The sequence below is a fragment of the Scleropages formosus genome, chromosome 21 (genome assembly GCF_900964775.1).
Source record: "Scleropages formosus chromosome 21, fSclFor1.1, whole genome shotgun sequence".
NCBI lineage: Eukaryota > Metazoa > Chordata > Actinopteri > Osteoglossiformes > Osteoglossidae > Scleropages > Scleropages formosus.
The window spans coordinates 2,223,964-2,248,359 of NC_041826.1; the positions used below are offsets into that span (position 1 = coordinate 2,223,964).

The 24,396-nt window shown below is 41.5% G+C and overlaps 2 protein-coding genes across 6 annotated transcripts in view; both read right to left on the reverse strand.

Moving 5' to 3' along the window:
• Positions 1-10,980, reverse strand: part of mbd5 (methyl-CpG binding domain protein 5) — a 68,439-nt gene extending 57,459 nt beyond the window's left edge. For 3 of the 4 annotated variants that reach the window (XM_018735568.2, XM_018735565.2, XM_018735569.2), the window contains exon 1: positions 10,604-10,980. The gene's annotated coding sequence lies outside the window, so the exon portion shown is untranslated. Of the gene's footprint in view, positions 1-389; positions 499-10,603 lie in introns of all 4 variants that reach the window. The other variant, XM_018735566.2, reaches the window with a different exon arrangement.
• Positions 10,981-22,695: 11,715 nt separating this feature from the next.
• Positions 22,696-24,396, reverse strand: part of LOC108924278 (activin receptor type-2A-like) — a 52,660-nt gene continuing 50,959 nt past the window's right edge. For both annotated transcript variants that reach the window (XM_018735536.2, XM_018735535.2), the window contains one exon: positions 22,696-23,556. In XM_018735536.2, coding sequence (XP_018591052.1) covers positions 23,362-23,556 — 195 coding nt within the window. In that variant the 3' untranslated portion in view covers positions 22,696-23,361. The remainder of the gene's footprint in view (positions 23,557-24,396) is intronic.

Here is a 24,396-nt window from a genome sequence, read left to right on the forward strand (position 1 = left end):
GCTATGCCTTTCAGTCTATAGAAGTGAATATTTGATCATTCTGCAGACACAAGCTTGGACAGCTCATATGTCTCCTCCTTGGGCCTCAAAACACTGCATTCTGACCATAAAACACATTATAATGTCTAATTAGACTGCTGGATCATGCCAGGTTAATTCAGCCAGCTAACAAAGACAGGCACATTAGTAGTCAGCCCAGGAAGAAGTAGCCAGACCAGGAACAGAAGAAAAGATGCCTGAAAAGTCCTTTATAGTCTCCCTGTGACTGGCGTCAGATGGCTGGTAGGGGGTGTCTGCGAGGAGCAGGCCGCTGCCTGCCACATCCAGCCAACAGACCATTTTAAAACACCGATATAAAGGCTTGACAGCCTGTCAGCTGGGATACTTACATTTACCATGATGCCCTGTTGTAATCTACTGCCACAAGCTTCGTACTCAGTGGCCACTTACAAGTCCCTCTTAAAGAAGCGGAAGCAATGGGAGGGTCAGCAGGTGGTCCTGCAGTAAAGAAAACAAAAATGTTCCCAGATCATATCCCAGCTGTTGTACCCTTGAGCACGGCATTCATACCAAACTGACTTGATAATTATCCATCTGGAAAAAGGGGGTTTGAAATGTAGTATTTGAGTTTTGCAAGTTGTCTGTGCATCTGATGATGGAGACGCAGCTGCGAAGGCAGCAGAGGAGGCCAGAGGGGAGGGAGTGTGCTTATCAGAGGGACAATCTGGGGCCACGGGAGCTGGCCTTGGCTGTGAGAGGACAGCTGTGTGTCACCCGCTAATCCCCGCCTCCAGGCTGGTGCTGACTCATCACTAAGCCGGCTGCCAGGATGGTGGGCAGCAGCCCGAAGGACGGGACCCACAGGCAGTGCAGTGGGTCAGGCTCCAGATAGTGGCTCTTCATGATTCTCTGGTGTCCTGCAGGGATGCTCATTGTGTGTCTGCAAGCATTAATTCAAAGTCCACATCAGTACAAAAACACTTCCTGTTCCAATTCTGATTGTGAGAGAGACCACAAGGGACCTCCTAAGATAGGACCTGCACCCCTACATGGCCTGGTCTTGTGCATTGCTGGTGTAAACACTACTGTGTGACAGTAAATGATCCTAATTTGTAAAGTCACCGAAGAGGGACACAAATGAGAACTCCATTCACAAAACACCTCTTCATGGCAGTGTGGCCCCCAGTACTTGTTACATTAGTTTCACAGATATATGCCTACTTTATTTTCCATCTTAAAATAACATTACCATGTTTAAACTCGGTGAGGTAAATACTCCTGCATGAAAGCAGCAAACAGCAGAAAGGTTGTTTGCAAATTTGTTACAGAATCCAGTTCTTCAAGAGGTATTGCTAAGCATCTCATAAATGGGCTTTATCTGAAAATTCCCTAGCAAGTATGTTCATGAATGATAGCATGATAGTTGTGGAGAAAATTCAGTAGTTTTCAATCATAAAGGGTCATCAAACCCAGGTACAGCACCAGGCACACTTGTTAAACAGACTTCTGTCCCAATGTTATCTTTCATTTGCAATCACTGTTTCACTAACTTACAAGGAAAGAAAGAAAGAAAAAAAAGACTCAGTCCACTGAAAAATGTTTTCATTGAACCCTAAGAAGGACAATGATTTGGTTTCAGCCTGTGGACTGCGACTGCACATTTCACACCGTCCTCAGGCCGATGAAAGTTAATATGCACATACAGGAAAGGCCAACAATATATCAATTTCACTACCCCCAATTAAATGACCAAATTTTCCACATAATGCAAGTACACTGAGCAAAGCCATGTGAACATGCAGTGTCCAAAACACCTTCCCTGTCAAACCCATGCAATTCTCAGAGACGCAGAGCAACAGAAGGCCGCTGCAGAAAGGCAGCTCTGTCCTGGCGCCCAGGCACAGCGGGCAGGCAGAGAGCTACACCTTGAAGAGGTGGTGGCGAGTTTGGCTCCCAGTTCACATTGTACATGTGGCACCCGCATCAACAGAGCAAAGAGAGGGTAGACAGATGGATTAAACCAACACACTGTTCCCACCAGTCCAGCAGCACCGGTTCAGAGAGACTTACACAAATGGGTTTACAAAGGACCAAAAAAATTCCCCATCCTCCATGAATCAGATCATCTCTCGTTAAACAGCTGAGGCTTTAAAATGTTTTACTGTACACTTACTGGGTAACAGTGAAAGGAATTCTGTATGTCTTCTTTGCATGTTTACTGCCCTAATCACCTATAAATATCTCTCTCCACCTGACAAAATTTTTACTACAGCCTAGTCTGCTGTTTGCAGCGGACCTCATCACTTGCAAGTGCCTGTAGAAGAGAGCACTCCTCTCACTTGGAGTCATGTTGGAGAGCTAGCAGTGACTGGCACTCACACTGCTGGTCACCAGTAAGCTGCAGCACCTTACGGTTTTTGGGAGGAGCTCATGTAGACATTTACTCATACCATTGCTGAAAATGTAAGTGGAAGTCTGTCCAAGTTTTTCTCCAGTACTCAGTTAAGAGAAGGAACAAAATGCCAGAAAAAAACCACCAAATTACTTCAATTAATTTAGATTACACCACCCTGTAAATACAGTGGATGCAGACTGAAGCCTAAAACCATAGAGTTGTTACTATTAAGCTGCAGAACAAGACTGATTAAATCCATCTTGGTGGAATGGTCAGTCTTAGGTTTAGTTTCAACTGCTATACATCTGGCTTTGTTGGGCTCATGGGTTCTTGTAAGTTCCTAATTGAAAGCAGGGAGGCTCATGCCCTTTCTTCACATAGCACTTAGTCCTGCAACATGGCACCAACTGAATCACAGTGTGAAAATTAAGGCTAAGCTCAAAAGGACATGAATCCAAAGAGTTAGCAATGATTATTCTTCTGATGGACATGGATGCTGTTGAGCGGCCAAGCCTTGAAAATGAAAGGGATGCAACTACACATTACGAACACTGGGATTAAAGTTTTGAAAGTATGGTGGCACAATGGTGCAGCAGGTAGCACTGTTAGCACAGGTTCCAACTCAGCTCAGTCTGCATGATGTATTTGTGTGGTTTTCCTTAAACAGTTCAAAGATAAAATGGAAGGCTGCCAGTGATTCAAAAGTAGGTTCTGGACCAGTCTGACTCCGACAAGGATAAGCGGTTAATGAATGTGAGTTAGTGAGCAAAAGCAAGCTTTACAACAAATAACTGCTCTACACATTGCAAGATATATTTTTAACTCAAGCCAACAACATAAAAAACCAAGACAAGTATAACTGGGTGGTCACCTGCTTAAGTCAAAACTTGATAAACTACAAGTCTGTCCCATGATGGACTGTGTGACTGTAGTACCTAAGGTTGAAACATTCAGATCACACACACTAACATCCACAAGTAGGAACTTAAAGTCATGTTGTAGCACCCTAATCTGGAAAACAGTCCTCAAAAAAGAAATGAATGAATGAATGAATAAATTCAAAATGTTCATAAGCTAACAAAAGCAATACTGATGAGAATTACATGCAATTTGGTCATAATGTTATGTACAGAGGACACTGGAAATGATATTATCAAAGAGAAAACACACTACACCCATTTTTTGCCCACACTAATGGAAGAAAAAAAGGCACAAAACTTGTTCTACATATAATTCAAGGGCAAGACAACCAGTGAAACATTTTCCACTATAAAGGCTGACAATCTCATTGGCTGTGTGAAAATTTCACTCATCCTTCATACAGTCTATTGGGGTCCATACAAGAGTTTATAAAGGAAAACCTTTTTTCATACAACGGGCTTAAAATTCAGCACAACTTTTTTTCTGCTCTGTAACGCAGTCATTTTGACAACAGATATTTTATTCACTGCCTACTATGTTGTTCACTCTGCAAGCCACACTGAGAACATACTTGTAACAAAACCTACTACTGTACATCCTAGTTCCTATAAAACTGAAAACCTCAACCAATCACAATCCTGGATTACATAAGCAAACAATGGAAATAGTAGATTTAATACTATTTATTATTACAGTTGCAAAAAAAGTTTGTGAACCCATTGGAAGGATCTGAATTTCTGCATGAGTGGCTCCAAAAATGTGATCTCATCATTGTCCAAGTTATAATAAAGACAGTTATTTAACACTCATCATTCTACATTTCTATATCCTTATTCAACAAATGGTTTAAACAATTACAGTCATTGATAGAAAAAATACATGAACCTCTAGGTTACTGGCAATCCTTGAAATTTTTTTAAATGTTTTTTTTCATAAAAATACATTTCCCCCACAAAATTAATATACCCCAATCAGCCACAACATTAAAACCACTGACAGGTAAAGTGGATAACATTTATCATCTCATTACAAGCAGGGTCACAGCAAGCCAGAGCCTAACCCGGCAACACAGGGCACTAGGCACCCCAAGCAGGGTCTGAACCCCAGAGCCGCCACACAGCAGGCCCAGGCCTAACCCGCCATCACCCCACTTGGGACAAGCGGTTGGAGACATTGCATTACATTACAACGGCACCTGTCAAGGGATGGGATATATTAGGCAGCAAGTGAACAGTCAGTTCTTGAATTTGATGTGTTGGAAGTAGGAGAAATGGGCAAGCGTAAGGATCTGAGCAACTTTGGCAAGGGTCAAATTGTGAGAGCTAGATGACTGGGTCAAAGCATCTCCAAAACTGCAGGTCTTGTGGGGTATCCCTGTACGCAGCGGTTAGTACCTATCAAAAGTGGTCCAAGAAAGGACAATGTTCTGGTGGGAAACTTGGCTCCTGGAATTCATGCGTATGTTACTTTGACATGTACCAACTTCCTAAAGATTGTTGCAGACCACGTACACCCCTTCATGGCAACGGTAAAGAAAGTTGGGTCATGCAACTCAACAATGATCCAAAATACACTTGTACCTCATATTATGAGAACCCAATTTTTGAAGGTAAACATTACAGGGTTTACTTATTTTAATTACCTTTTTCACTGCTCTACCTTCAAAGAGGGGCAGGGTGGCACAGTGAGTAGTGCTGCTGTCTCTCAGCACCGGGGTGGTGTGAGAGGATGTGGGTTTGATTCCCGCTCAGTCTGTGCGAAGTTTGCACGTTTTCCCGATGTCTGTGTAGATTTTCTCCCAAATTACAAAGAGAGGGATCATTGGTGTCTCCTAAAAGTCAACCATAGTGGGAGTGACAAGAAGAAAGTGTTTCACTGATGCATGGATGAGCAACTCATAAGTTTGTACTTGTGCATAATATTTTGCATTGGAGGTCCATCGCTGCAGTTCGTTCTACCCCTTTTTCCCGACGCGCATTCTTCTCGTGTAGTTGCGCAAATAGATTCTGAATTTTATGCACCTACACATGCGATAAACATCGGTGCATAAGTGGAAAGAAACAAACTACTTATGAATCATGTCTGCAACTATGTCTCTCTCGCTCCTAAAGTAATGCACAAATTGTATTTCTCTGAGAGGTACGTCACTTTGGAAAAAAGTGTCTGCTAAATGAATAAATGTAAATAAGCAGTGTACGTGGCTCTTTTTCCTCCATTGTTTCACTGTCCTGTTGCACTCCATGGAAGAACTTGGGGCCACTTCGCACTTTCTATAGGACATTGCAGAGATGAGTTAGTTTTATTTTCAGCCTTTTTAAAGTTGACTTAACTTTAAGTGATGTTTCATCTTATAAAAGACAATAAAATAAACTGGCATCCATGGCCTATTTTGCGTCACACCCAGTGTTTGCAGTACAAAGGAAAAGGAAGACCCTTTTGATGAGAATATAATAATCTTTTTGCAAACAATTTTACCTTCACTTAATGTTTTTGAAAGAAGCTACCTCATAAATGAGGTATTAAATAATGTTAAGATTTTAAGTAATTAATTAATTGTGATGTAGCGGGTGGAATTCTGAGTTACGTACCAACTTCTGGTCCCAGTTACATTTATAAGTTGAGGCACAAGTATACTGAAGTAATTCAAAAACAGAGTGGCTCAAACAGGAAAAGTTCTGTATTTTAGAATGTCCAACTCAGAGTCCTGACCTCAATCCCACTGAAATACTGTAGCAGGATCTGAAGCAAAACATATCAAAAATATAAATGAAATGAAGCTGTTTTGCACAGAAGAATGTACTAAAATACTTCCTATCAGCTTTGCAGCTCTGGTGAGAATCTACAGGAAGCATTTGGTTGAAGTTATTGCCAATAAAGGAGGTCCCAGTAGTTACAGTAGTACAGGGTATATATACTTTTTCCCCATTCATATAAAATGTGTATGTTGTTAAATAAATCTGTTGTTATTATTGACTTAGATGAAGATCAGAACACATTTTAGAAATTCAGATACTTTCAAAGAGTTCATAAACTTTTTCCTCACAACTTTATTTATTCATTTAGCTGACTCTTTCTCCAAAGCAACTTACAATTCACCCATTTATACAGTTGGGTAATGCTTGCTAGAGCAATTCTGGGTAAATAACTTGAACAAGGGTGCTGCAGCAGAAGCAGGGATTCAAAGCTGGTTTGAGTTCTCATCGAGAAGGGGGGACGTGTAACATCTACTCAGCTATTGAAATCATACTCTGCCACATGTCATTTCGGGAGCACGATGAGGGAAGGAAAAGGGATTCCACAAATATTTGAATCTAGGTATACTGGGTCCTCAACTTATGAACACAATTGGAGCTGGAAGTCTCTTCTTAACTTCATTTGTAAATCCTAATAGTCATAATCAATAAAAGCTTAATAATGAACAAACCTCTCGATTTATTGTGTTCCAGAGCCAAACCTGGTTACACAGGCCATGAGGCATGGCATACTGTCGATGAGATGCTAGTGCCTTTTAAAGACTTCTACAAACTTCAGACAGCATGACCGAGTGAAAGACATAGGCAGTGATCATGTAACTGTTCCTTCTTTACATCATAAACATTCATGAGCCAAATTATCTAAATGTCTCTGCCCCAGGTGTACCCTCCATCACACTCTGCTCATCCTAAACCTGCACTGGAGTGACTGACAATGAATTGATGAAAATATAACATTGAAATATAAGCTTGAAATAATATTTTTGTTACAAATACTATAAAATATATTGGTGTTATCACAGTCATGCATAAAAATGGCTTTTACTTCTGTTTTTGATTAATTTTCAGTGATTTTATCATCTCTGGACAGTAAAAATATCAATGTAAGCTGCAAACTAGGACAAAGAGTGAAAACTAAGCTAAAATATCATTAGTAGTTATGTATCAATGAAAAAAACATCTACTAAAATATTTTTGAACAAATTAACTAAAATTACCAAAATTATATTTATTTGAGCCGTTTAATAGTCACGACGTTAGCTGCACTCAAAAATCAAAGTAATATGCCGACAACAGTAAATTATAATCCTGATCTGTGCACTCTGCTGGGCAATCTGTTTAGTTTTTTTTGTCTACTTTGTCAGACTAATTTAACCATCACTATCCATCACCAAAATTATCAGCCTTACACATAACCAGCTTCTAAGAACAATTAATTTATGAGCAATTTCAGAAGAGCTACAGATCCATTTACAGTGAAAAGGGTTTGAGTTACTTTCAAATCAACCCCTATTATGCTAAATTACTTATATTTGGCTCGTGTTTATTAAAAATCTTACTGAAAGGTGACTGAAGAAGCAATATCTGTCATTTAAACGAGCAAGTAAATGCTAACTGATGCTTTATAACACTTCTGTCTACGTTAACCAGGGTCACATGTGGCTGGAAGTGAATAACCAATAATGCAACCAGGTACCAGGCCACCCTCCAATACAGCTGGTGCAACTCTGTGGTGTCTGTCTATCCCTAATCATACCACCGTGATGGGGAATACTGGAGATCTGACTCACTGTGGCAAACCCAAGCCAGGAGTTGCTGAAGAGAGGTGAACCACTAGAAATTAGTGTTCTGTCACTTGTCATGTCTGTCATCTCAAAGGATATCCATGCAGCAAAGAAACCGATCACTAATGACCTGTCCACACTGACAATGCCATTAAACTGCTAAGCATAGCAACAGTGCTTCAAATTATATAAAAGCATGTGGATATATTTACATGGCCTTATCACTCAGAGATACAGAAGAACAAACTCGCTTAGCTGGCAGTGAAGGAAAAGAGATGCACAGGCCCTGAATAACCAAACTAACTGCAATCTTGTTTCTTAAGAAATTAACTTACTGGTTTGGGGAAGGAAAAAGAAAAAAAAACTACATTCCAGGCTCAACTCAAGTGACAAACATAGTTTAAATACTAGAAGAGCTGGGTTGCCTTCTGATGAGGAAAAATGTATATGGCGGAAAAATGTCTATTCCATTTATAGTCTATGACTATATATTAGACCCCCTCCTAAAACACAATAGCACAAACCATAGTAATTCATGTGGATTCATGTGTATTTGTTGATCAAACAATCATTACCACATGCAACACAGAAATTTGCTTCCAGCTTCAGTAAGATTATGTACTGGTATTATAACAGCTGCTAGGATAAGAAACAGAAAATCCAAAATACAATATGCAAAAAAAAATAACAAAAAACAATTGATCTAGATTGCGCTATCACCCTGCGCAAGACCCTGTTCTGAAACCAAGAAAATGTATGTATAAGAGGAAAATGTCATGAGAGGTAGCCAGTTACCCCATCTCTATGGAGTGGTCAGACAGTAAGCATGCTGTTACTGTTGTAACGTCACCTAAGGGAAATAACATGACTTAAGACAGGATTATAAACAGGATGATTTTCAATTAAGATATTTGTTTTTTTATTGGATTTTAAATATGTAATTGTTCACAAACCCAATTATACTGTTGACCTCACTCTGCCTCTAAGAGAGAATTCACTCACAAATTTCACAACACTGCAGTTAGAACAGGAGTCATCTTGAGGCACTACCAACAAAATTGAGTGGAGGCTACAAACTACATACAACACCCCAAAGATGTTACAAAGCACATGTCAACGTGATACTGCCTTGATCAATATTGTGCTGGGTTTCAACAATGCCTTTAATCGCAGTTGCTCTATGAAAAATAGGGAATGCTGACGTTGGTTGTGGCATGTCAGAGTCCTGAAACATTATCTGGCAGAAGGCCTTACGCTCCCTGGCAGTTATGGGCTAACACCTGCTACAGGTTCTAGCGGCGCAATGCTTTTAAGTGATTCAGCAAGCTCTTTAATCTGAATTTATTTAAAAAAGAAGGCCTAACTTTAATAAGTTTTAAAATTACATACTCAAGTCACTTCAGAGGAAAACATCTCTGCAGCAAATTTAATTGAAGAAAAAAAAACTATAATATGAAATAGCTCTTGAAGGCTGATACAGTATATTTGGAATATAAGGGAAACAGTGTCAGAAACTTTTCAATAACAGGCCAAGTTTACAGACATATTCAAGGCCTATTTTTAAATCATACTGGGGTTTTCATGTCAATCATTAATATGCATTTAATGTTTGCTCTACCTACAGGCTCAGATACTTGGATAAAAAATTTGATGAATGTCAAAAGTCTTGCTGTCTGAATGAATCATACATCAGCTCACACAGGGGTGTTAGACCAAAAGCCACATGAAAGTACCTAAGAGAAAGTCTGTGAAGAGACTATGTGACTATCTTCAGTGATGGTTACAGTGTTTGCCACACATCACAGCATTACTGAGATCACCTCAGATACTGAACTTTAGAAGGAAGGAAAAAAAACACCAAGTCTACATAGCTTGCAAAAGCAACAGGCTTCCCACTATGTGGTTAAGTATACTGCATCGTTCAGACAGCTGACCTGACCAAGAACAAACCCTGCTTCCAGTTTCCAGTGGAATTTCACAAGTACTAGAGATACAGTGTTGTGTAAACCACTCAAACAAATTCATTGAAAAACAGGCTGGCTGTCAAACTGGGTAGGAGCAGGAAAACTGCAGCAGTCCTGGACTGTCACCATTCACATGGACTGTGACTCATACATGATGATGGCCAAAGCAAAGCGTTCCCACAGGTAGTTTACCGTGCAGGTCCCGAGCTAGGTCCACTTGGCGAAGGTGAAAAGTGTCAGTCAGAAATGAAAAGTGTTCAAACAGATGTTGCGGGTCACGGAGACCGTTCAGAGGTGCGTCACAAAGGGCCTTCTGGGCAAGTCACAGGTTATTAACAGGAACATTATGATCCCACTTACACACAGTGCCCCCAACACATCTCCACCATGTCTACAACCCAGACAATCAGCTCCCAACTGGATCGCCTGGCCATTGCACCAGTGTCACAGCAAACAGTCCAGTTATTTTATACACGTGATCATGTACAGTACAGTAGACTGAGTGAAAGCTGAGCAGCTGCAGGCTGCACTCACTCAGCACTAAGCTCCGACCAGTCGCTCTGCCTGGTAGTTACCAGGTGGTGACACCGGCAGAGCTCCACACACGGGAACATGATCATGATCATCAGTAGCCATGCACATACGCACATACACACCTTAGTCGCTCGGCGCGAGCAGAAGCAAGCAGCAGCAGCTAACGACAGCTAGCTAGTCCGACCAAGCCTGAGGAAGACAAATGCCATTTTTCTCCAGAATAATGAAATTATACACTTAAGGTGCGCTTACCTTGGACAGAATGAAATAGCGAGCTGCTGCTGGCCGTAAAAAGAGAGCAGTTTTTGAATAGCAAGTGAAGTGAGGTGAGGAGCCTTTTCCGAGCCGTCTCCGAGCAGGGCCACGGCACAGACACAGCCGAGAGAGAGCTGAGCCGAGGAGGGCTCTGACACACACAAACGGGCTCTTTCTGGATCCTTTCTCCTAATATAATAACCCTGCAGGCGTCCCACCCGCTTTCCCCCGGCTCTTTTCAGGTCCCGAATAGCTAAGGGCAACGAAACGCCACATTTCGGTCGGTTAAAATGGAGTTCTGTCCCTTTAAAATAAGAATAAAACGCGTCCTCCCGTCAACTGCTGCTGCTGTCTCTCTCTGGGCTTGTTGGGATAGAAAGATGGAGCACCCTAGTGCGCCTGCGCCGGAGCCAGGAACCTGGAGGATGGGGGCTGGCCCGACATGCACCGCGATAGCACCGGAAGCACGGTTGCACACCGAATTTCCTGCAGTTTGTTTGGAGTTGAAAGTGCGCGGGAGGTATATGAGAGGCTTGGGGAGGATAGCTTGTAGTGTTTGCACAGTTACTCGTTGTAAACCGGTTGCCGCATTCTCAGTTTTTTATGTGCTTCCATCATATTCAAACACGTAATGTAGGTGCATTTATAAATTAAATATCTGTAAAAAAAAAAAAAAAAAAAAAAGCATGTCATTACTTTTTGTACATTTTTTAGATCGGGGCCCATCAACCTGAATGAACTTTCTATTGGTTGATATATGAAATCCAAGATTTGGCCTTTCATTTTGTGAAAGTTTGACTAGTCACACCCTTGTTAATATCCCAGCCATCAGGTTGTCCGCTATTTCTGGAATGTTGCAGTTCTTTTTTTTTTTTTTCTTTTGTTTTGTTTCAACTGACTTTTATTTACATAGGAAAGAATAGATAATTAGTATGTCCTGGATGGGATGCTAATCCATCACAGAGCTTTTTGTTGTCTTTTACATAGCTTTATTTAGCTATCAAGCTAAGAAGAAGTGCACAAGTGTATAGTTATTTCACCATATTTCAGACAAGCATAAACTAATCCTCAACCTAAAGTAAAATGTCATTCTTTCAGTGAGAATGAAGTGAAATATAATTTAAGTATTATCATATATCTAAGTAATGCCTTTGTCTATGGTGACTTGCAATGTTACAATTTGTACAGTAGGGAATTTTTTTTTCTTGGACCCACACAGTGTAAGTACATTGCTCATGTGTACTAAAACAGAACTTGAATTCAATTAAAAGGTATTGATCCATTTGCATTCATTTGCATTTATTCATTTAGTAGATTCCTTTCTCCAAAGCAGCACACATCTCAGAGAATAGTATGGAAAGTTCATTACATCAACAGATTGGATGGAGACTCATGATTAGTACAGTCAATAGATCCTAACCACTACAAGTTTTCCATACAGTACACACATGCTGTAACGTGTACCTGAAAATGTTTAAACAGTTAAACAGGTTTGAATCTCTACTGCTTGCTGTAGTACCCCGAAGGAAGGTAATTATCCTGAAAATGTGTGTGTGTGTTCCAGCAAAAAATGTCTAGCTGTATAAATAGGTAATAAATTGTATGGAGCTTAGTATGTAAACCTAATACATGTTCTTCAATACAAAGGTGTCAGCTAGATAACTTTTTTTGGTTGTCCCATTTCCACAAATGAATAGCTGTATTCTGTTACAGATCTTCAGGGTGCTCATAAGGCCTCTGACTTGGTGGGAGATATGTTGAGGGTTGGGGTAAAGTGGAAAATGTATGATGGATATATTCTTGTCCTTAACTGTAAAAATTAGGATTGTTGGTTAAAAAAAAATGAAATCAAAATGCTTTGTGCTCTGAAGCACTTGCAAAAAATCTCAGGTTATTGAAACAACTGAAAGGCTGTTCACTATAGTTTTGGCTGGAAAGTCTCATTAATCCAACTGATTTTTTTAGAGGTAAACTAAATTACATGTTGCAAACAAAGGCAAAACCTTCTAATATTTGGTTTGGTAATGACCAATTTGTCAGTAGGCCTGTTTTTCCCAGGTTCAGCCTCCAAACAAACCCTAAACTGCCTTCAATTACCCATTATTTGAAGAATAATAAGTACAGTGCTCTGGGTCTTCTTCAGCGGTGAGCAGCACTCTTGTCTCTTGTCTCTCTTGGACTGTGGTTCTTGGACGCCCCTGATGACCTCTCGAGGTTAAGTGTCCTGTGTGACTAATCCTGTGTCAACAATTTTCTCTCTTCAGAAATGAGCCCATGCTGTGATATACAGGAGTCAAGTGAAGTCAGAGCACTTGAGATTTTCAAGGGTATTTCTTTTAACATAAACACACTCCATGTGTAGAGCAGCCAGTTGTCCCTTGTTTGGAGATATGTGCTACTGCTATTGATGATCTGTACAAGCAGCCTCATGGGTATGAGGGCTTCTTTGCATGTTCAATAGACAGTGATGGGGAGGTTGCTTTACTAAAATGGGAGACTGTTGGGGAAGGTTGCTTTGCGAAAATAAACGATTCAAAACATTCACTACTTGACAGTGCTCCTCCTGTTTTTAGGGCAAAACTCAGATCTTTGTGAGTTGCTTTTTCTGTAAGTAAATGTAAGGTGACCTTTATCAAATTTAAAAGTAATATAAGGAATATGGCTACTTCAGTGGAAAAGTAGAACTGCTGGTTTCTAACCGTGCTGATGTCGGTACGTTACAGGTTCCAGTGCCAGACGTTCAAAACAAGTATTAAATGAATTTCTGTCATAATTTGATAGCAGTGGAAATGTGTAACTGAAGGCACCTTTTTGTTGGTACTGGTCGCAGAGACATTTTCAGGGCATGTAAGCCACAGTCACAATTCTCCCTCATTATGTCGAATTAATCTTTACTGGAATAAATGTATCTGCATATTGTGCTTGTATCTATAATCTCCTACTTTAATTTTTCATGCCTTAATTGTTCTAGTCAGTTGATGCAGCAAATAGGAAGTGTTTAAGGCAGTTTTCTTACAGTCTGAAGGTGACTGACTTGAATCTCACTCCTGTTGTACTACCTCTGAACAAGGTACCTATCCTGAAAGCTTCTTTCCTTAGCCTCACTAAAATCTTGCCACATCTGGGCTTTTGCCTCCTGCAACTGCTGCTGTAGAGGACTTTTTAGCTTGTGAGTACCTTTCTGACAAATCTGAAGTTCTCTATTGTGGTAAAGCACGGTAAGGCTCCTTCTTTAACCTGAAAAATTTTACAGTCAGGCTCCTTCTACAGGTTTTTGCTGTGCCACCACACAACAGGTACCAACGACATTACACCAGCAGGTCCTTGCAGCAGCCTCTACAATAGCAGTCTTGAGCAGGATTCATTTGGACTGCATACCTTTAACCTCTCTTCAGGTTCAGGAGAGGCTCTTCCAGAAGTGGAGTTAAGTTTTCTGTGAACTAGGGCTTCCACTTGGCTTTCTCTGGACACCCTTACTCCTCACATAGCTCATCCTGGCCTGACCATTGGTCTCCTCAGCCAGCTGATCTAGTTCACCACAAACTGTGGTGGAATGACAACTCAGCACCCCTCTTCACCCAGGTGTCCAGAACAGACAGCCTCAGGTGAGCTGACAGAAAGTCAGTCGTTGGCCTTTGTCGTAAGGTGCCATACTCTGATCCAAAGTATTTCAAGTACATTTGTGGTCTACAGTCATGCACTGCTTAACAACGTTTCGCTTAACGACTGACCGCACATAAAACTGTGGTCCCATAAGATTATAATGGAGCTGAAATATGCTTATTGGCTACCAATGTCGTAGCCAGCGTAACATTGTAGCGCAACGTGTTACTCACATGTTTGTGGTGGTGTTGGTGTTAGCAAACCTACCGCGCTGCCAGTTGTACATAAGTATAGCACATACAATTATCTACAGCACATAATACTTCATAATGATGATAAACACCTATGTTATGGTTTATGTATTTACTCTACTTTTTATCGTTATTTTACAGTGTACTCTTTCTACTTATAAAAAAAATTTACTGTAAAACAGTATGCTGTGTTACACCAGCAGCAGCATCAGAAATCTCCTGTTTACCGCATCTCTTGACTGCATGGAGGCTATACCATTTAGGTTAGTATAATCACACTCTATGATGTTCGCACAATGACGAAGTCGCTGAATGATGCATTTCTCTGAACGTATCCCCGTCGTCAAGTGACGCATGTCTGTATTTTGTACCTGAACCTAGTGTTTGTTATGGCCAATCTATGAGTGAGATTCAATAACAGTTCAGTGCTCAGACTCTGATCAGGCAGGGTCTTTTTCTCCATTAAAACTCTCCAGGTTTCCACAGCGCACATGTATTGAAATCTCCTGGTAGGAGTACACTTCACACTTCTTCATCCCTGATGAACATGTCTGATACCTGATCCAATGCTGGGTGTGGAGGTAAGATGTACTGTATCTACAGGTGTGTACTTTCCTTCCTCCCACAGTAACCCCAGCTCCTTTTCTGGTAGCGTTGTGACTTTCTCCTTCCACGATTCACATTCCACTGCACTTATCTAAGCCGTACAGCATCTCTGCTTATCGTCCAACAGGCATTGCACTTAACCTCTATTACCCCACCTTCCCAGTGATGTTACTTATCAGTGAACATTACCCCTAAAGGTTGGGTACTTGTTTTAATGTTTTGAACTTTCATGGGACTCTATTATTTAGTGTATTTATTATTATATCTAAACATGACAATATACACCCTCACCCAATTTGCCAAGGGGCACCCAACAGGGAGCTCAAGGCTCCATGGGAGCTCTTGGGATCCCTGACAGCTCAAGTCCCTGCACCATGGCAAGGCTGCCACCTGTGGAGGGATCCAATAACAACTCACTCCAATACATATGGGTAAATCATTGTAAAGTTGATTATCTAACGCTGGATGTAGAGGCATTAGCTGAATAAAATGTACTGTATGCAGTATAGTCCATTATTTACTCACTGTCTTCCCTGAATTAACTGCTTGTGGTGGTCCAGGGCCTGTCCCAGGGCACAAGGCAAAAGAGAGTACACATTTCCAACTATTGTTTAACTGTCTACTGAATGACCAACACATTGGCACAGGGAATAAATTGTGACTGCATGCAGACTGAGTAGCAGGCTGGTTTGTGTTTGCTGCTTTTTTAAAATTATTATAAATCTTTTTTACGCTGAAGCTTTTTGTTCAAGGTGACACAAAATGTTAGACGAGCAACGTTAGAATTACTTATTTATTGTGCATCGTATTTTTGCTGGAGTATTTATAAGAAAAACTCCTTTATTAAGGGTTTTACCTCAGACCTTGACCAGTCTGGACATTCTTGATATTAGGTTTGTTTTCTTTTACCGAAATATAGAAGTTTAAAAACGACAAACAAAAAAATGTTTGAATGAATTCTGGGTTATTAATAATATCAAAACAACTATTATTTTTCCTCATTGTTATTATTATTGAATACACACACACACACACACACACTTTCAGAACCGCTTGTCCCATACAGGGTCACGGGGAACCAGAGCCTACCCGGTAACACAGGGCGTAAGGCCAGAGGGAGAGGAGACACACCCAGGACGGGACACCAGTCCGCCGCAAGGCACCCCAAGCGGGACTCGAACCCCAGACCCACCGGAGAGCAGGACTGCAGTCCAACCCACTGCGCCACCGCACCCCCTTATATTACTGAATATTCATAATTTATTTATCAATTTATAAATAAAGTCAAATTCATAGTTTCTTTATCAATATGCAAATTCTTTAAAAAAAAGTAATTACATGTCTCATCAGTCCTCAGACATCATGATGCTATGACCTTATTGAAGCGAACGCTCTACTTTGGCGCCATCTAGTGGAAGTGTGCAGAACTACTTTCTGTCGTTTACTCATTTATACAGCAGGTTGTTCTGACGGAGGTTTTCCAGGATAAATATCATGATCAAGGGTACAACAGCAGGAGGGGTTTTTCAACCAAAGAAGCATCATTAAATTCTATGCAACCTACTACCCCTGGTTTTAGCCTACTAGCACTTTAGCAGCAGTTGGAGACCCTTTAGGCCTGTGCACAAATAATGCTGAAATACAGGCAACAGCTGCTTTGAGATCTGAGCAACCACAAAAAATTTGCAGCAATACATAAGGTTTTGAGAGTGGGAGATGAGTATATGTTTGACAAACAGATGGCAAAATTCTATGAATACAGTAAAGATGGTTATGCAAGTATAGTGCCAAGTTAAATACTTTTACTTTTTTAGTAATATTTGCAGAATGGTTCTAAAAAATTTCTACAATTCATTTTGCCAATCAGCATTAAATTCTGGTTACACACTGTATGTTATTTACTTCTTAATACAGTGTTTCGGTTTAGGTTCAAATTTGGACAATTGGAAAGGACATACAAACTGCTGTATAAACTGAACAAATGGTGAAGGATGTATAAAGACTGCTGTATAAAATTACAAATATCTGTCATGCTGCTGCTCTAATACTAAATTGCCTTGGCTAAAGAAATGTCAATCAGATTTTATTCATCATATGTAAATGTAACCAAGTATTAAAATTTTGTTTTTTATTTAAATTTAAAAAATCCTCTTAGAGGAGGAGGACTACATTATGATGAATGCATCCTTTCGAAACTAACCTTTCCCTGACATAGCTAACTCTGCAGACTACATCCAGGTCATAGGACAAAAAATCTGAAATTAAAACTTAGTTCTAATTCCATCCAGTGACTGTCGATGGGGAGGAAGTGGAGATGGAGGAATGTACAGGTACCTGGGGCTGCACTTTAACAACAGTCTGGAGTGGTCAAAAAACCTTGTACACCTTATATAAGACAGGCCAGAGTCATTGTTAGTTTATGAGGAGGAGACTCAGCTCTTCTGCAGAATGCAGGTAACTGTTGCTGATGGTTTGATCTCTTGTAACATCTTGTAACAACTTCAATGCAGATGTATTTTCGGCCAGTGGCATTTCTAAAGGTGATCCCAGCAGACTGTCACATTCCTTTTTGTCCAGTATCCATCTGTCACTACTTTTTCCCATTGTTATATGCAACATATTGAATGCTACTCTGGGATAAAAAAATTATTGTTCATTCATTCATTCATTCATTCATTCATTCATTTTGAAGTGTGTCTTTAGAAGCTATCCACTACACACTGCTCTTGTCAGCATGGAGAGATGATGTGTTTTTACATTTAGTCATTTAGCTGATGCTTTACTGCAAAGGATGCACAGTGGCGCAGCAGGCTTAGTTGGGTCCCACTCCCTGGTGAGTCTGGGGTTTAAGTCCTGTTTGGGGGCCCTTACAACAGACTTCCCCTCCAGCCTTGTGCCCTGCATTGGCAGGTTAGGTTCCGGTTCGCTGCGACCCTGCTCGGGACAAGTGGCTTCAGACAGTGTGCGCTTATTGGAAAAGGACATCCAATATTACACTACTGACAATGATTTACCCAGTTATACAGCTGGTTATGTTGTACTGGAACAATTCAAGTTGGGTATCTTGCTCCGGGTTACTAAAGCAGGAGGTGGGAGGTACAGAGGCAGCAGGACTAACTACAATGCTACATGTTCCCCATTTTTCAATCAGGTAGCATTTACTAGACTAGGTCCAGTCCTGGACTGGCTCAGAACACACACACACACACACACACACACACACACGTTGTCTAAAACCACTTTTCCCGAGTAGGGTCGTGGCAAAGCGGTGCCTAACCCAGCAACACAGGATGCAACGCTGAAGGGGGAGGGGACACACCCAGGACAGGACACCAGTCCACCACAAGGCACCCCAAGCAGGACTCGAACCCTAGACCTGCCAGAGAGGGGGACCCAGCCAGACCAAGCCACGCCACACCACGCCACTGTGCCCCCCTGTCTCAGAGCACCTCAGCAGAATGACCAAACAACACAGAATAAGGTGAGGTCATAGTGTGTAAACAATGTGCCGTGTCACCATTAATACCATTAACTTCCAGCACGGAGGTTTTCAGATGTTCTAACGTCAGTGAACAGGCACTTCAGAAGCCTTGGTTGAGGACGAAATCTGCAGGACACTTTTACCTAACAGCTTATTATTAGTTGCCCGTTGGTTCCTTGTGTTACAAACATTTGAATGCAATTACACATTGAAAGCCTTTACACAACCGCTACTCATGTATTGTATTTAAATGTTTGTGCACCTTAAAAAAAAAAAAAAACTGTAGGAAGGTGATCAGGATTCGTCTATCCTGTATTTCGGTGCATGAAATGGAAAGAAACAAAGTTAACCTAAGAATCACGTCTGCAACTTTGTCTCTGTAATGCACAAATTGTGTTTTCTCTGAGATGTACGTCGCTTTGGAGAAAAGCGTCTGCTAAATGAATAAATGTAAATGCCACATTTTTGAAGATACAAAAATTTTCTGGTTTATTCATTGAATTGCATTTTTGCCATTTTCTCACATTTGTTCCACTGAGGAGCAAAAGTTACCTGTATTTCTATGTTTGGCCATTAGTTGGCAGCAAAACACAGAACCTCTATTGATTTTGTAAATAAGAAAGTAATCTTCAGTAATTTGAAAAGAATTTCGAGTACAAATAAAATCCCATCCAGGCTGTACCTCCTCAGCCTTGCGACCAGCTGTGACACTGCTCAGGACAAGGGGTTATTGAAATTGGATGGATGAATGTGGTTTAAAGTTAATAAAATATATTTACTTAATTAGCAGACATTCTTCTCCAAGACAGCTCACAATATTAAGCTACTTACTTCACCCATTGACACAGCTGGGTCATTTTTATAGACGCACACTCTTAAGTATGTTGATCAAAGGCACTATAGCAAGAGGTGGAATTTGAACCTTCAATCTCCAAGTCTAGCGGTGCCAACTCTAACCACTACACCACCTGCTGTTACCACATAATACAGACATAGTAAAGTTGTTACGCTATGATGTAACGGCATCACATTCGGCGTAAACCCTGTCTTTACCGTTTCTGGGCTAGAGAGGACCTGTAGACCTCGACAGCCTTCAGCTGTGGTTATTGATAATGGATCAACGGATGGAAGTGTTACAGAGCATGTTTTATTTATTGCAGATTCATCTGAGGATTTTACAGAACCTTACCCCTTAAGCGGAGGAATGCCTGTATTGATTGTGACTTGATGAAAGGTACTTTGGAGCTATGAACATACTTCCGATCCCAGTTATATTCATCAGTGGAGGAGCCTGTGTACAGATGGCCCCCGACTTACGATGGGGTTACGTTCCCATAAACCCATCGTAAGTCGAAAATGCATTTAATACACCTAACCTACTGAAAATTATCGCTTCCTATCCTATAAGATGGTCAAAATCATTGATCATGTACCATTGAGTATGGTTTCTACAACATGCCTATCGCTAGCGCACCGTTGTAAAGTCGAAAAATTGTAAGTCGGATCATCGGAACTCGGGGACAATCTGTACATTCTTCCCTACCTAAATATGATATCCAATTCTAAATGGAAAAGCAACAGAGAGAAGCTGAAGCAGCAGTTCTTTAGAATTAATTTCATTCGGCTAAATGGACTAAACGGTTAAACAGAAAATTAAACAGAAATTGAAAACGGTGACCAATGTGAAAGTACAGCACACACAGTTCTTCGTACTACAGCAGCCGGAGACAGTGGTGCAGAGGTTCGGAAAGAGAGTCCGCACAGCAAGCAGAGCAGTCACTATACTTTATTTGGGGGAATAGCATACAACGTTACCTGTACAATATTGAACAATCACTTCCAACCAGGCCTCTGAGACTGTTAAATACTTGCAAAACAATAAAAATGGCAAGTACACTTGAACAGTAGTAAAGTCGCTCGTGCCCAAAATGACAAGAAGAGCGTGGGCAGGCAGAGGGAAACCCGGGCAACGTGGTGGAACTTGAGAGGAGAGGTAATGCAAGCCACTCCAACTGAAACCGCTTTTGTAGGGAAACACTGCTGGTCGTATCCCAGGTAACGCTCCTCGTGGTGCCTCCGGAACGCCATGCTGGCCTCGCGCCGATGTCCCGGCAACGCCACCGGAGCGCTACGCCTTTAGCGAGGGATGTCTGAGGTAAACAATGTGTACATACAGGGTGTCTGTCATCTCATCTGTAGTGTTCTTGTCTGAGCGGTCTACAAAGGAGACCCTCTAGGAAAGAAAAGGTGACTTTGTCGGGGCCTTCACATAAATTAATACAATTAAAAATATAGATATACAAAATAAACAACAAAATATTATTTTTGGAATAATTACATTATAAAGGACTGTTTTTGCTTTGTGATATCTTAGAAAAACAACAGAAACAACCTCATGCTATACCCACAACCTAAAAACGACATTCATATTTACATTATGTGCATGTTCCATTAAGTCTGCTGCCAATGGGTTGGGTTTGGCTTTCATAAGAGGGGAGGGTCTTTTTTTTAGCATATAGCAAAAAACCCTGACCTCTAACACTGAAAAGAATGGCCTAGGTTTGGGGTTTAAAGCAAATGTACAGCAATAAGCAAACTGCCCACAGACCCAACTGGAGTGTCCAAGGAGCCTTGAAGGTGAGACCAATGACACCAACGCTGGACCGGCGGTCCTGGGGACGAGCGCTGGGCTGCAGAGTTGTGTGGTTCTGCTCTTATTTTCCATATGCATGGAGGACAGCAACACAACAGCATACGACGCAATGGAAACTGCGTATGTGCCTTCCTGCCCCTCCCTGCTTGGAGACCTGTGACACTTTTCCTAATTCGCGGTTTGCCTTACGGTTGCAGTTGGCCACCAGGACCGGGTACGGGGGAAGTGAGCGGAATTTGGTGGAGGTGTTCCATCTCCTCCGTCGTGCTTGAACACTAGCTGGAGCAGCCGCCTGGGTTGCGAAGGCTAAAGAACATTTTACTGTATTTGTGGTGTGATGTAGTTGGCACTTGCCCGTAGCACGTACTCAGGTCCAGAGATGAAGTCTGCAAATAAATGAATGACCTTTTAAAAACGGTGCAGCCCGATGGCGTCGCTGCCGTGCTGCACCTGCACTGATTGCATATCACCAACTTAGTAAAGCATAGTATTGTATCCCTGAATGTCGCAGCGGTTTGTTTAAAAACATGGTGAAGATGTCCATGAGGAGGAGCAACGGAAACCGATGCAAAACTGAGCAGCTCGAGTCACAATCGAAAAAAGGGAAAAACCCTGCAGCATTTGAGCAGCCTTGATTTCGCCCGTGTCCTCCAAACTGCCCCATAGCGTATGGCGTATACAGGATGTTATAAGGGAGGAAGATGTGCTGCTGTGGTGGTTGCACGTGTCCTGCTCGGGACAAGACCTAACTGTCACCTGTGGCACCGGGACAAAGTCGGGAGAGAGAAGTCACTTGCGGCTCAAAGCAGAGAGAGGGTTGTGAGGAACCAGGTTTCCTGAGACGAATCCGACACAGTGACACGAGCAGAAGAACGCGATCCCAGAAAGACTCACGGGGTGTGTGACACAGTGACGGACGAAGGAAAAGACATGTCAAACAAACAGGAGAAAAGGGTGGGCTGCGTGGACGAAGGTCCACACTCACAGAGGGACCTAAACGGAAAAAGGCAGTAAATTTCTCCACGTTTTCCATACCCGCAGCAAACCTAAATATTAAAAAAAAAGAATAACAATTAAAAAAAAGTTTAATTTTTAACTATGGATTTTTGTTTCTAACAGCATTTTTTTCCCCAGACAAAAGAACGTAAACGCTTCAAAAATAATCATTAAAAACCCATTAACATCAGAATAAAATGACAACACACATAACACTAAAAAGAAATTTAAAAGGCAGAAACACTGGTTTATGAATGGCCTTTTTTGAGTTGGCATTTTGCGCTCCTAAACGCTGCAGATGTCATCTGTCCTTTAGCGTCAGTACCACACTGATTCTCTCTGGATACTTTCGATTGTTTTTAAGTGTCAGTTTAACTCATTATTCAGAGGTGTAGTTGAGGTATACCTTGTTGTGGGAGGTTTCTGGTTACTTAAAGTAATGTCTGGAAGTGAATTCCAACAAATAACCTTGATTACCATGTCTCTTACGTCAATATACTGTATGTACAGCAGCAGTACACTAAACATTCAGAAGCTGTTTCTTATTGGCATTACAATAGTCATTTATATAAACACAAAAAACAGTAAATGTGTTTAAAAACAGGTTGCCCTTCTTATACTCAAATGAAATGCTGTGGGAGTTCTTATAGTTTTTTGTCTTTTCATAGAAAAACTAGCAAACGTCTGTCACAAAGTCTTTTTTTTCTTTGATACAAAAGAATTTCCTGCCAAAAGTTTGATTATGATGACAATGTCCTTTCAAAAAGCAGACAATGAATTTTGTTTCTACCTTTTAGTGGTTTTTTTGAACGATCCTGATTGTGACTGTCTTTCGTCCCCTTGGCTGACAACATGAGTGAGACACCAGTCTTCAGGCACACACACAGGTAAGTGTAATGGGTAGAAACCAGTCTGAATGTAGTGAGCCAGTATGAAATCAGTTTTGATGTGGGTGGAGACTCCCAGTGGAAGCCACTCCCCCTCTGCATGCCATCAAATCCACGCTCAAGACTTACAGGGGAAGGGAAAAGTCCACCGTCTTCACCTCTGAGTTCACAGGGGGCTTTACATACGGACTGTTCTCCAATTTATTGGCATGGCTACACCACCTATCACCTAGATCATGACCCCCTCACCAGCCCTGCCTCCACACATGCTGAGCTCATCATAGGCTGGATTCCTTTGGTGGGAAGTCCACATTGGTCACCATGGTGACAACGGTGACGATCTCCTCTGGAGCGGTGACACTGGTCTGTCTCTGCATCTGAATGACTCGTTCCTCCACACAGCCGGCTGACAGGCGCGCCTCAGCTTCGTGGTCCCAGCACTCCTCGATGGTCTCACAGAGCATGGCCAAGCCCTGGGGAGGGGGCGGAGCAAAGAGCAAGGGCCGCCGTGTCAAAGAAAAGAAAAAAAAAAAAAAACAAAACAGCATGCCACACATCCTTCCATAGCTTTTTCCTCCTCATACCTGCTTCAAAGATCATATTTGTGCACAAGTTGTTGCCAGTATTTCCAGCTACAGCAGTCAAGGACAATGCTCTACTTCTCATATACCATAATAAACAGCTTACTTGTATTCCTTAAAGTCAAGGGCAACAGCTGCTTCCTTATAGACTTTAACAGACAAAGTGTGTGTCATCTATGTTTTAAATTTCTCCCGTGTAGCTCAGACTTAAGTGAGACACTTTGGTTTTCCTACAGCAGGTGTATAAATCGTGTCTGTATACGAGTCACCGGTCATATTTCACATACCCGCAGCTAAGGGCCTTCAGACGCTTCCTTAGAAGTGTAACAAATTAACTATAAATTGTACCTGTAAAGAAGGCAGATGCCCATAAATCACACTAAGTGGCACGGTTAACATCCAGTATTCCATAAAGCTGTAGGGGAGTGTTTGTGCTGGAGTCAAAGTTTCTCAGTTGCGGTTGTGCAGAGAGGGGTTTCCAGTTTCAGATACCTGACTTACATCTGCTTACCTCTATGTGAGATGTGTAAATTCAGAGCATTATGGTAAACACAGTATGTACTGGCATGTAGTAGCACAGCGCTGTGGTGCCCATCTCACTGAGCTACGCTCACTCCATTGGCACTTGAGTTTCTTTACCTTGAGTGGCTCCTAACAGTGTGCCATTCAACAATTCAACACACAGATGTGTGTCGCAAGAGCTCGCTGGTGGACATGACACAAGGAGCACAA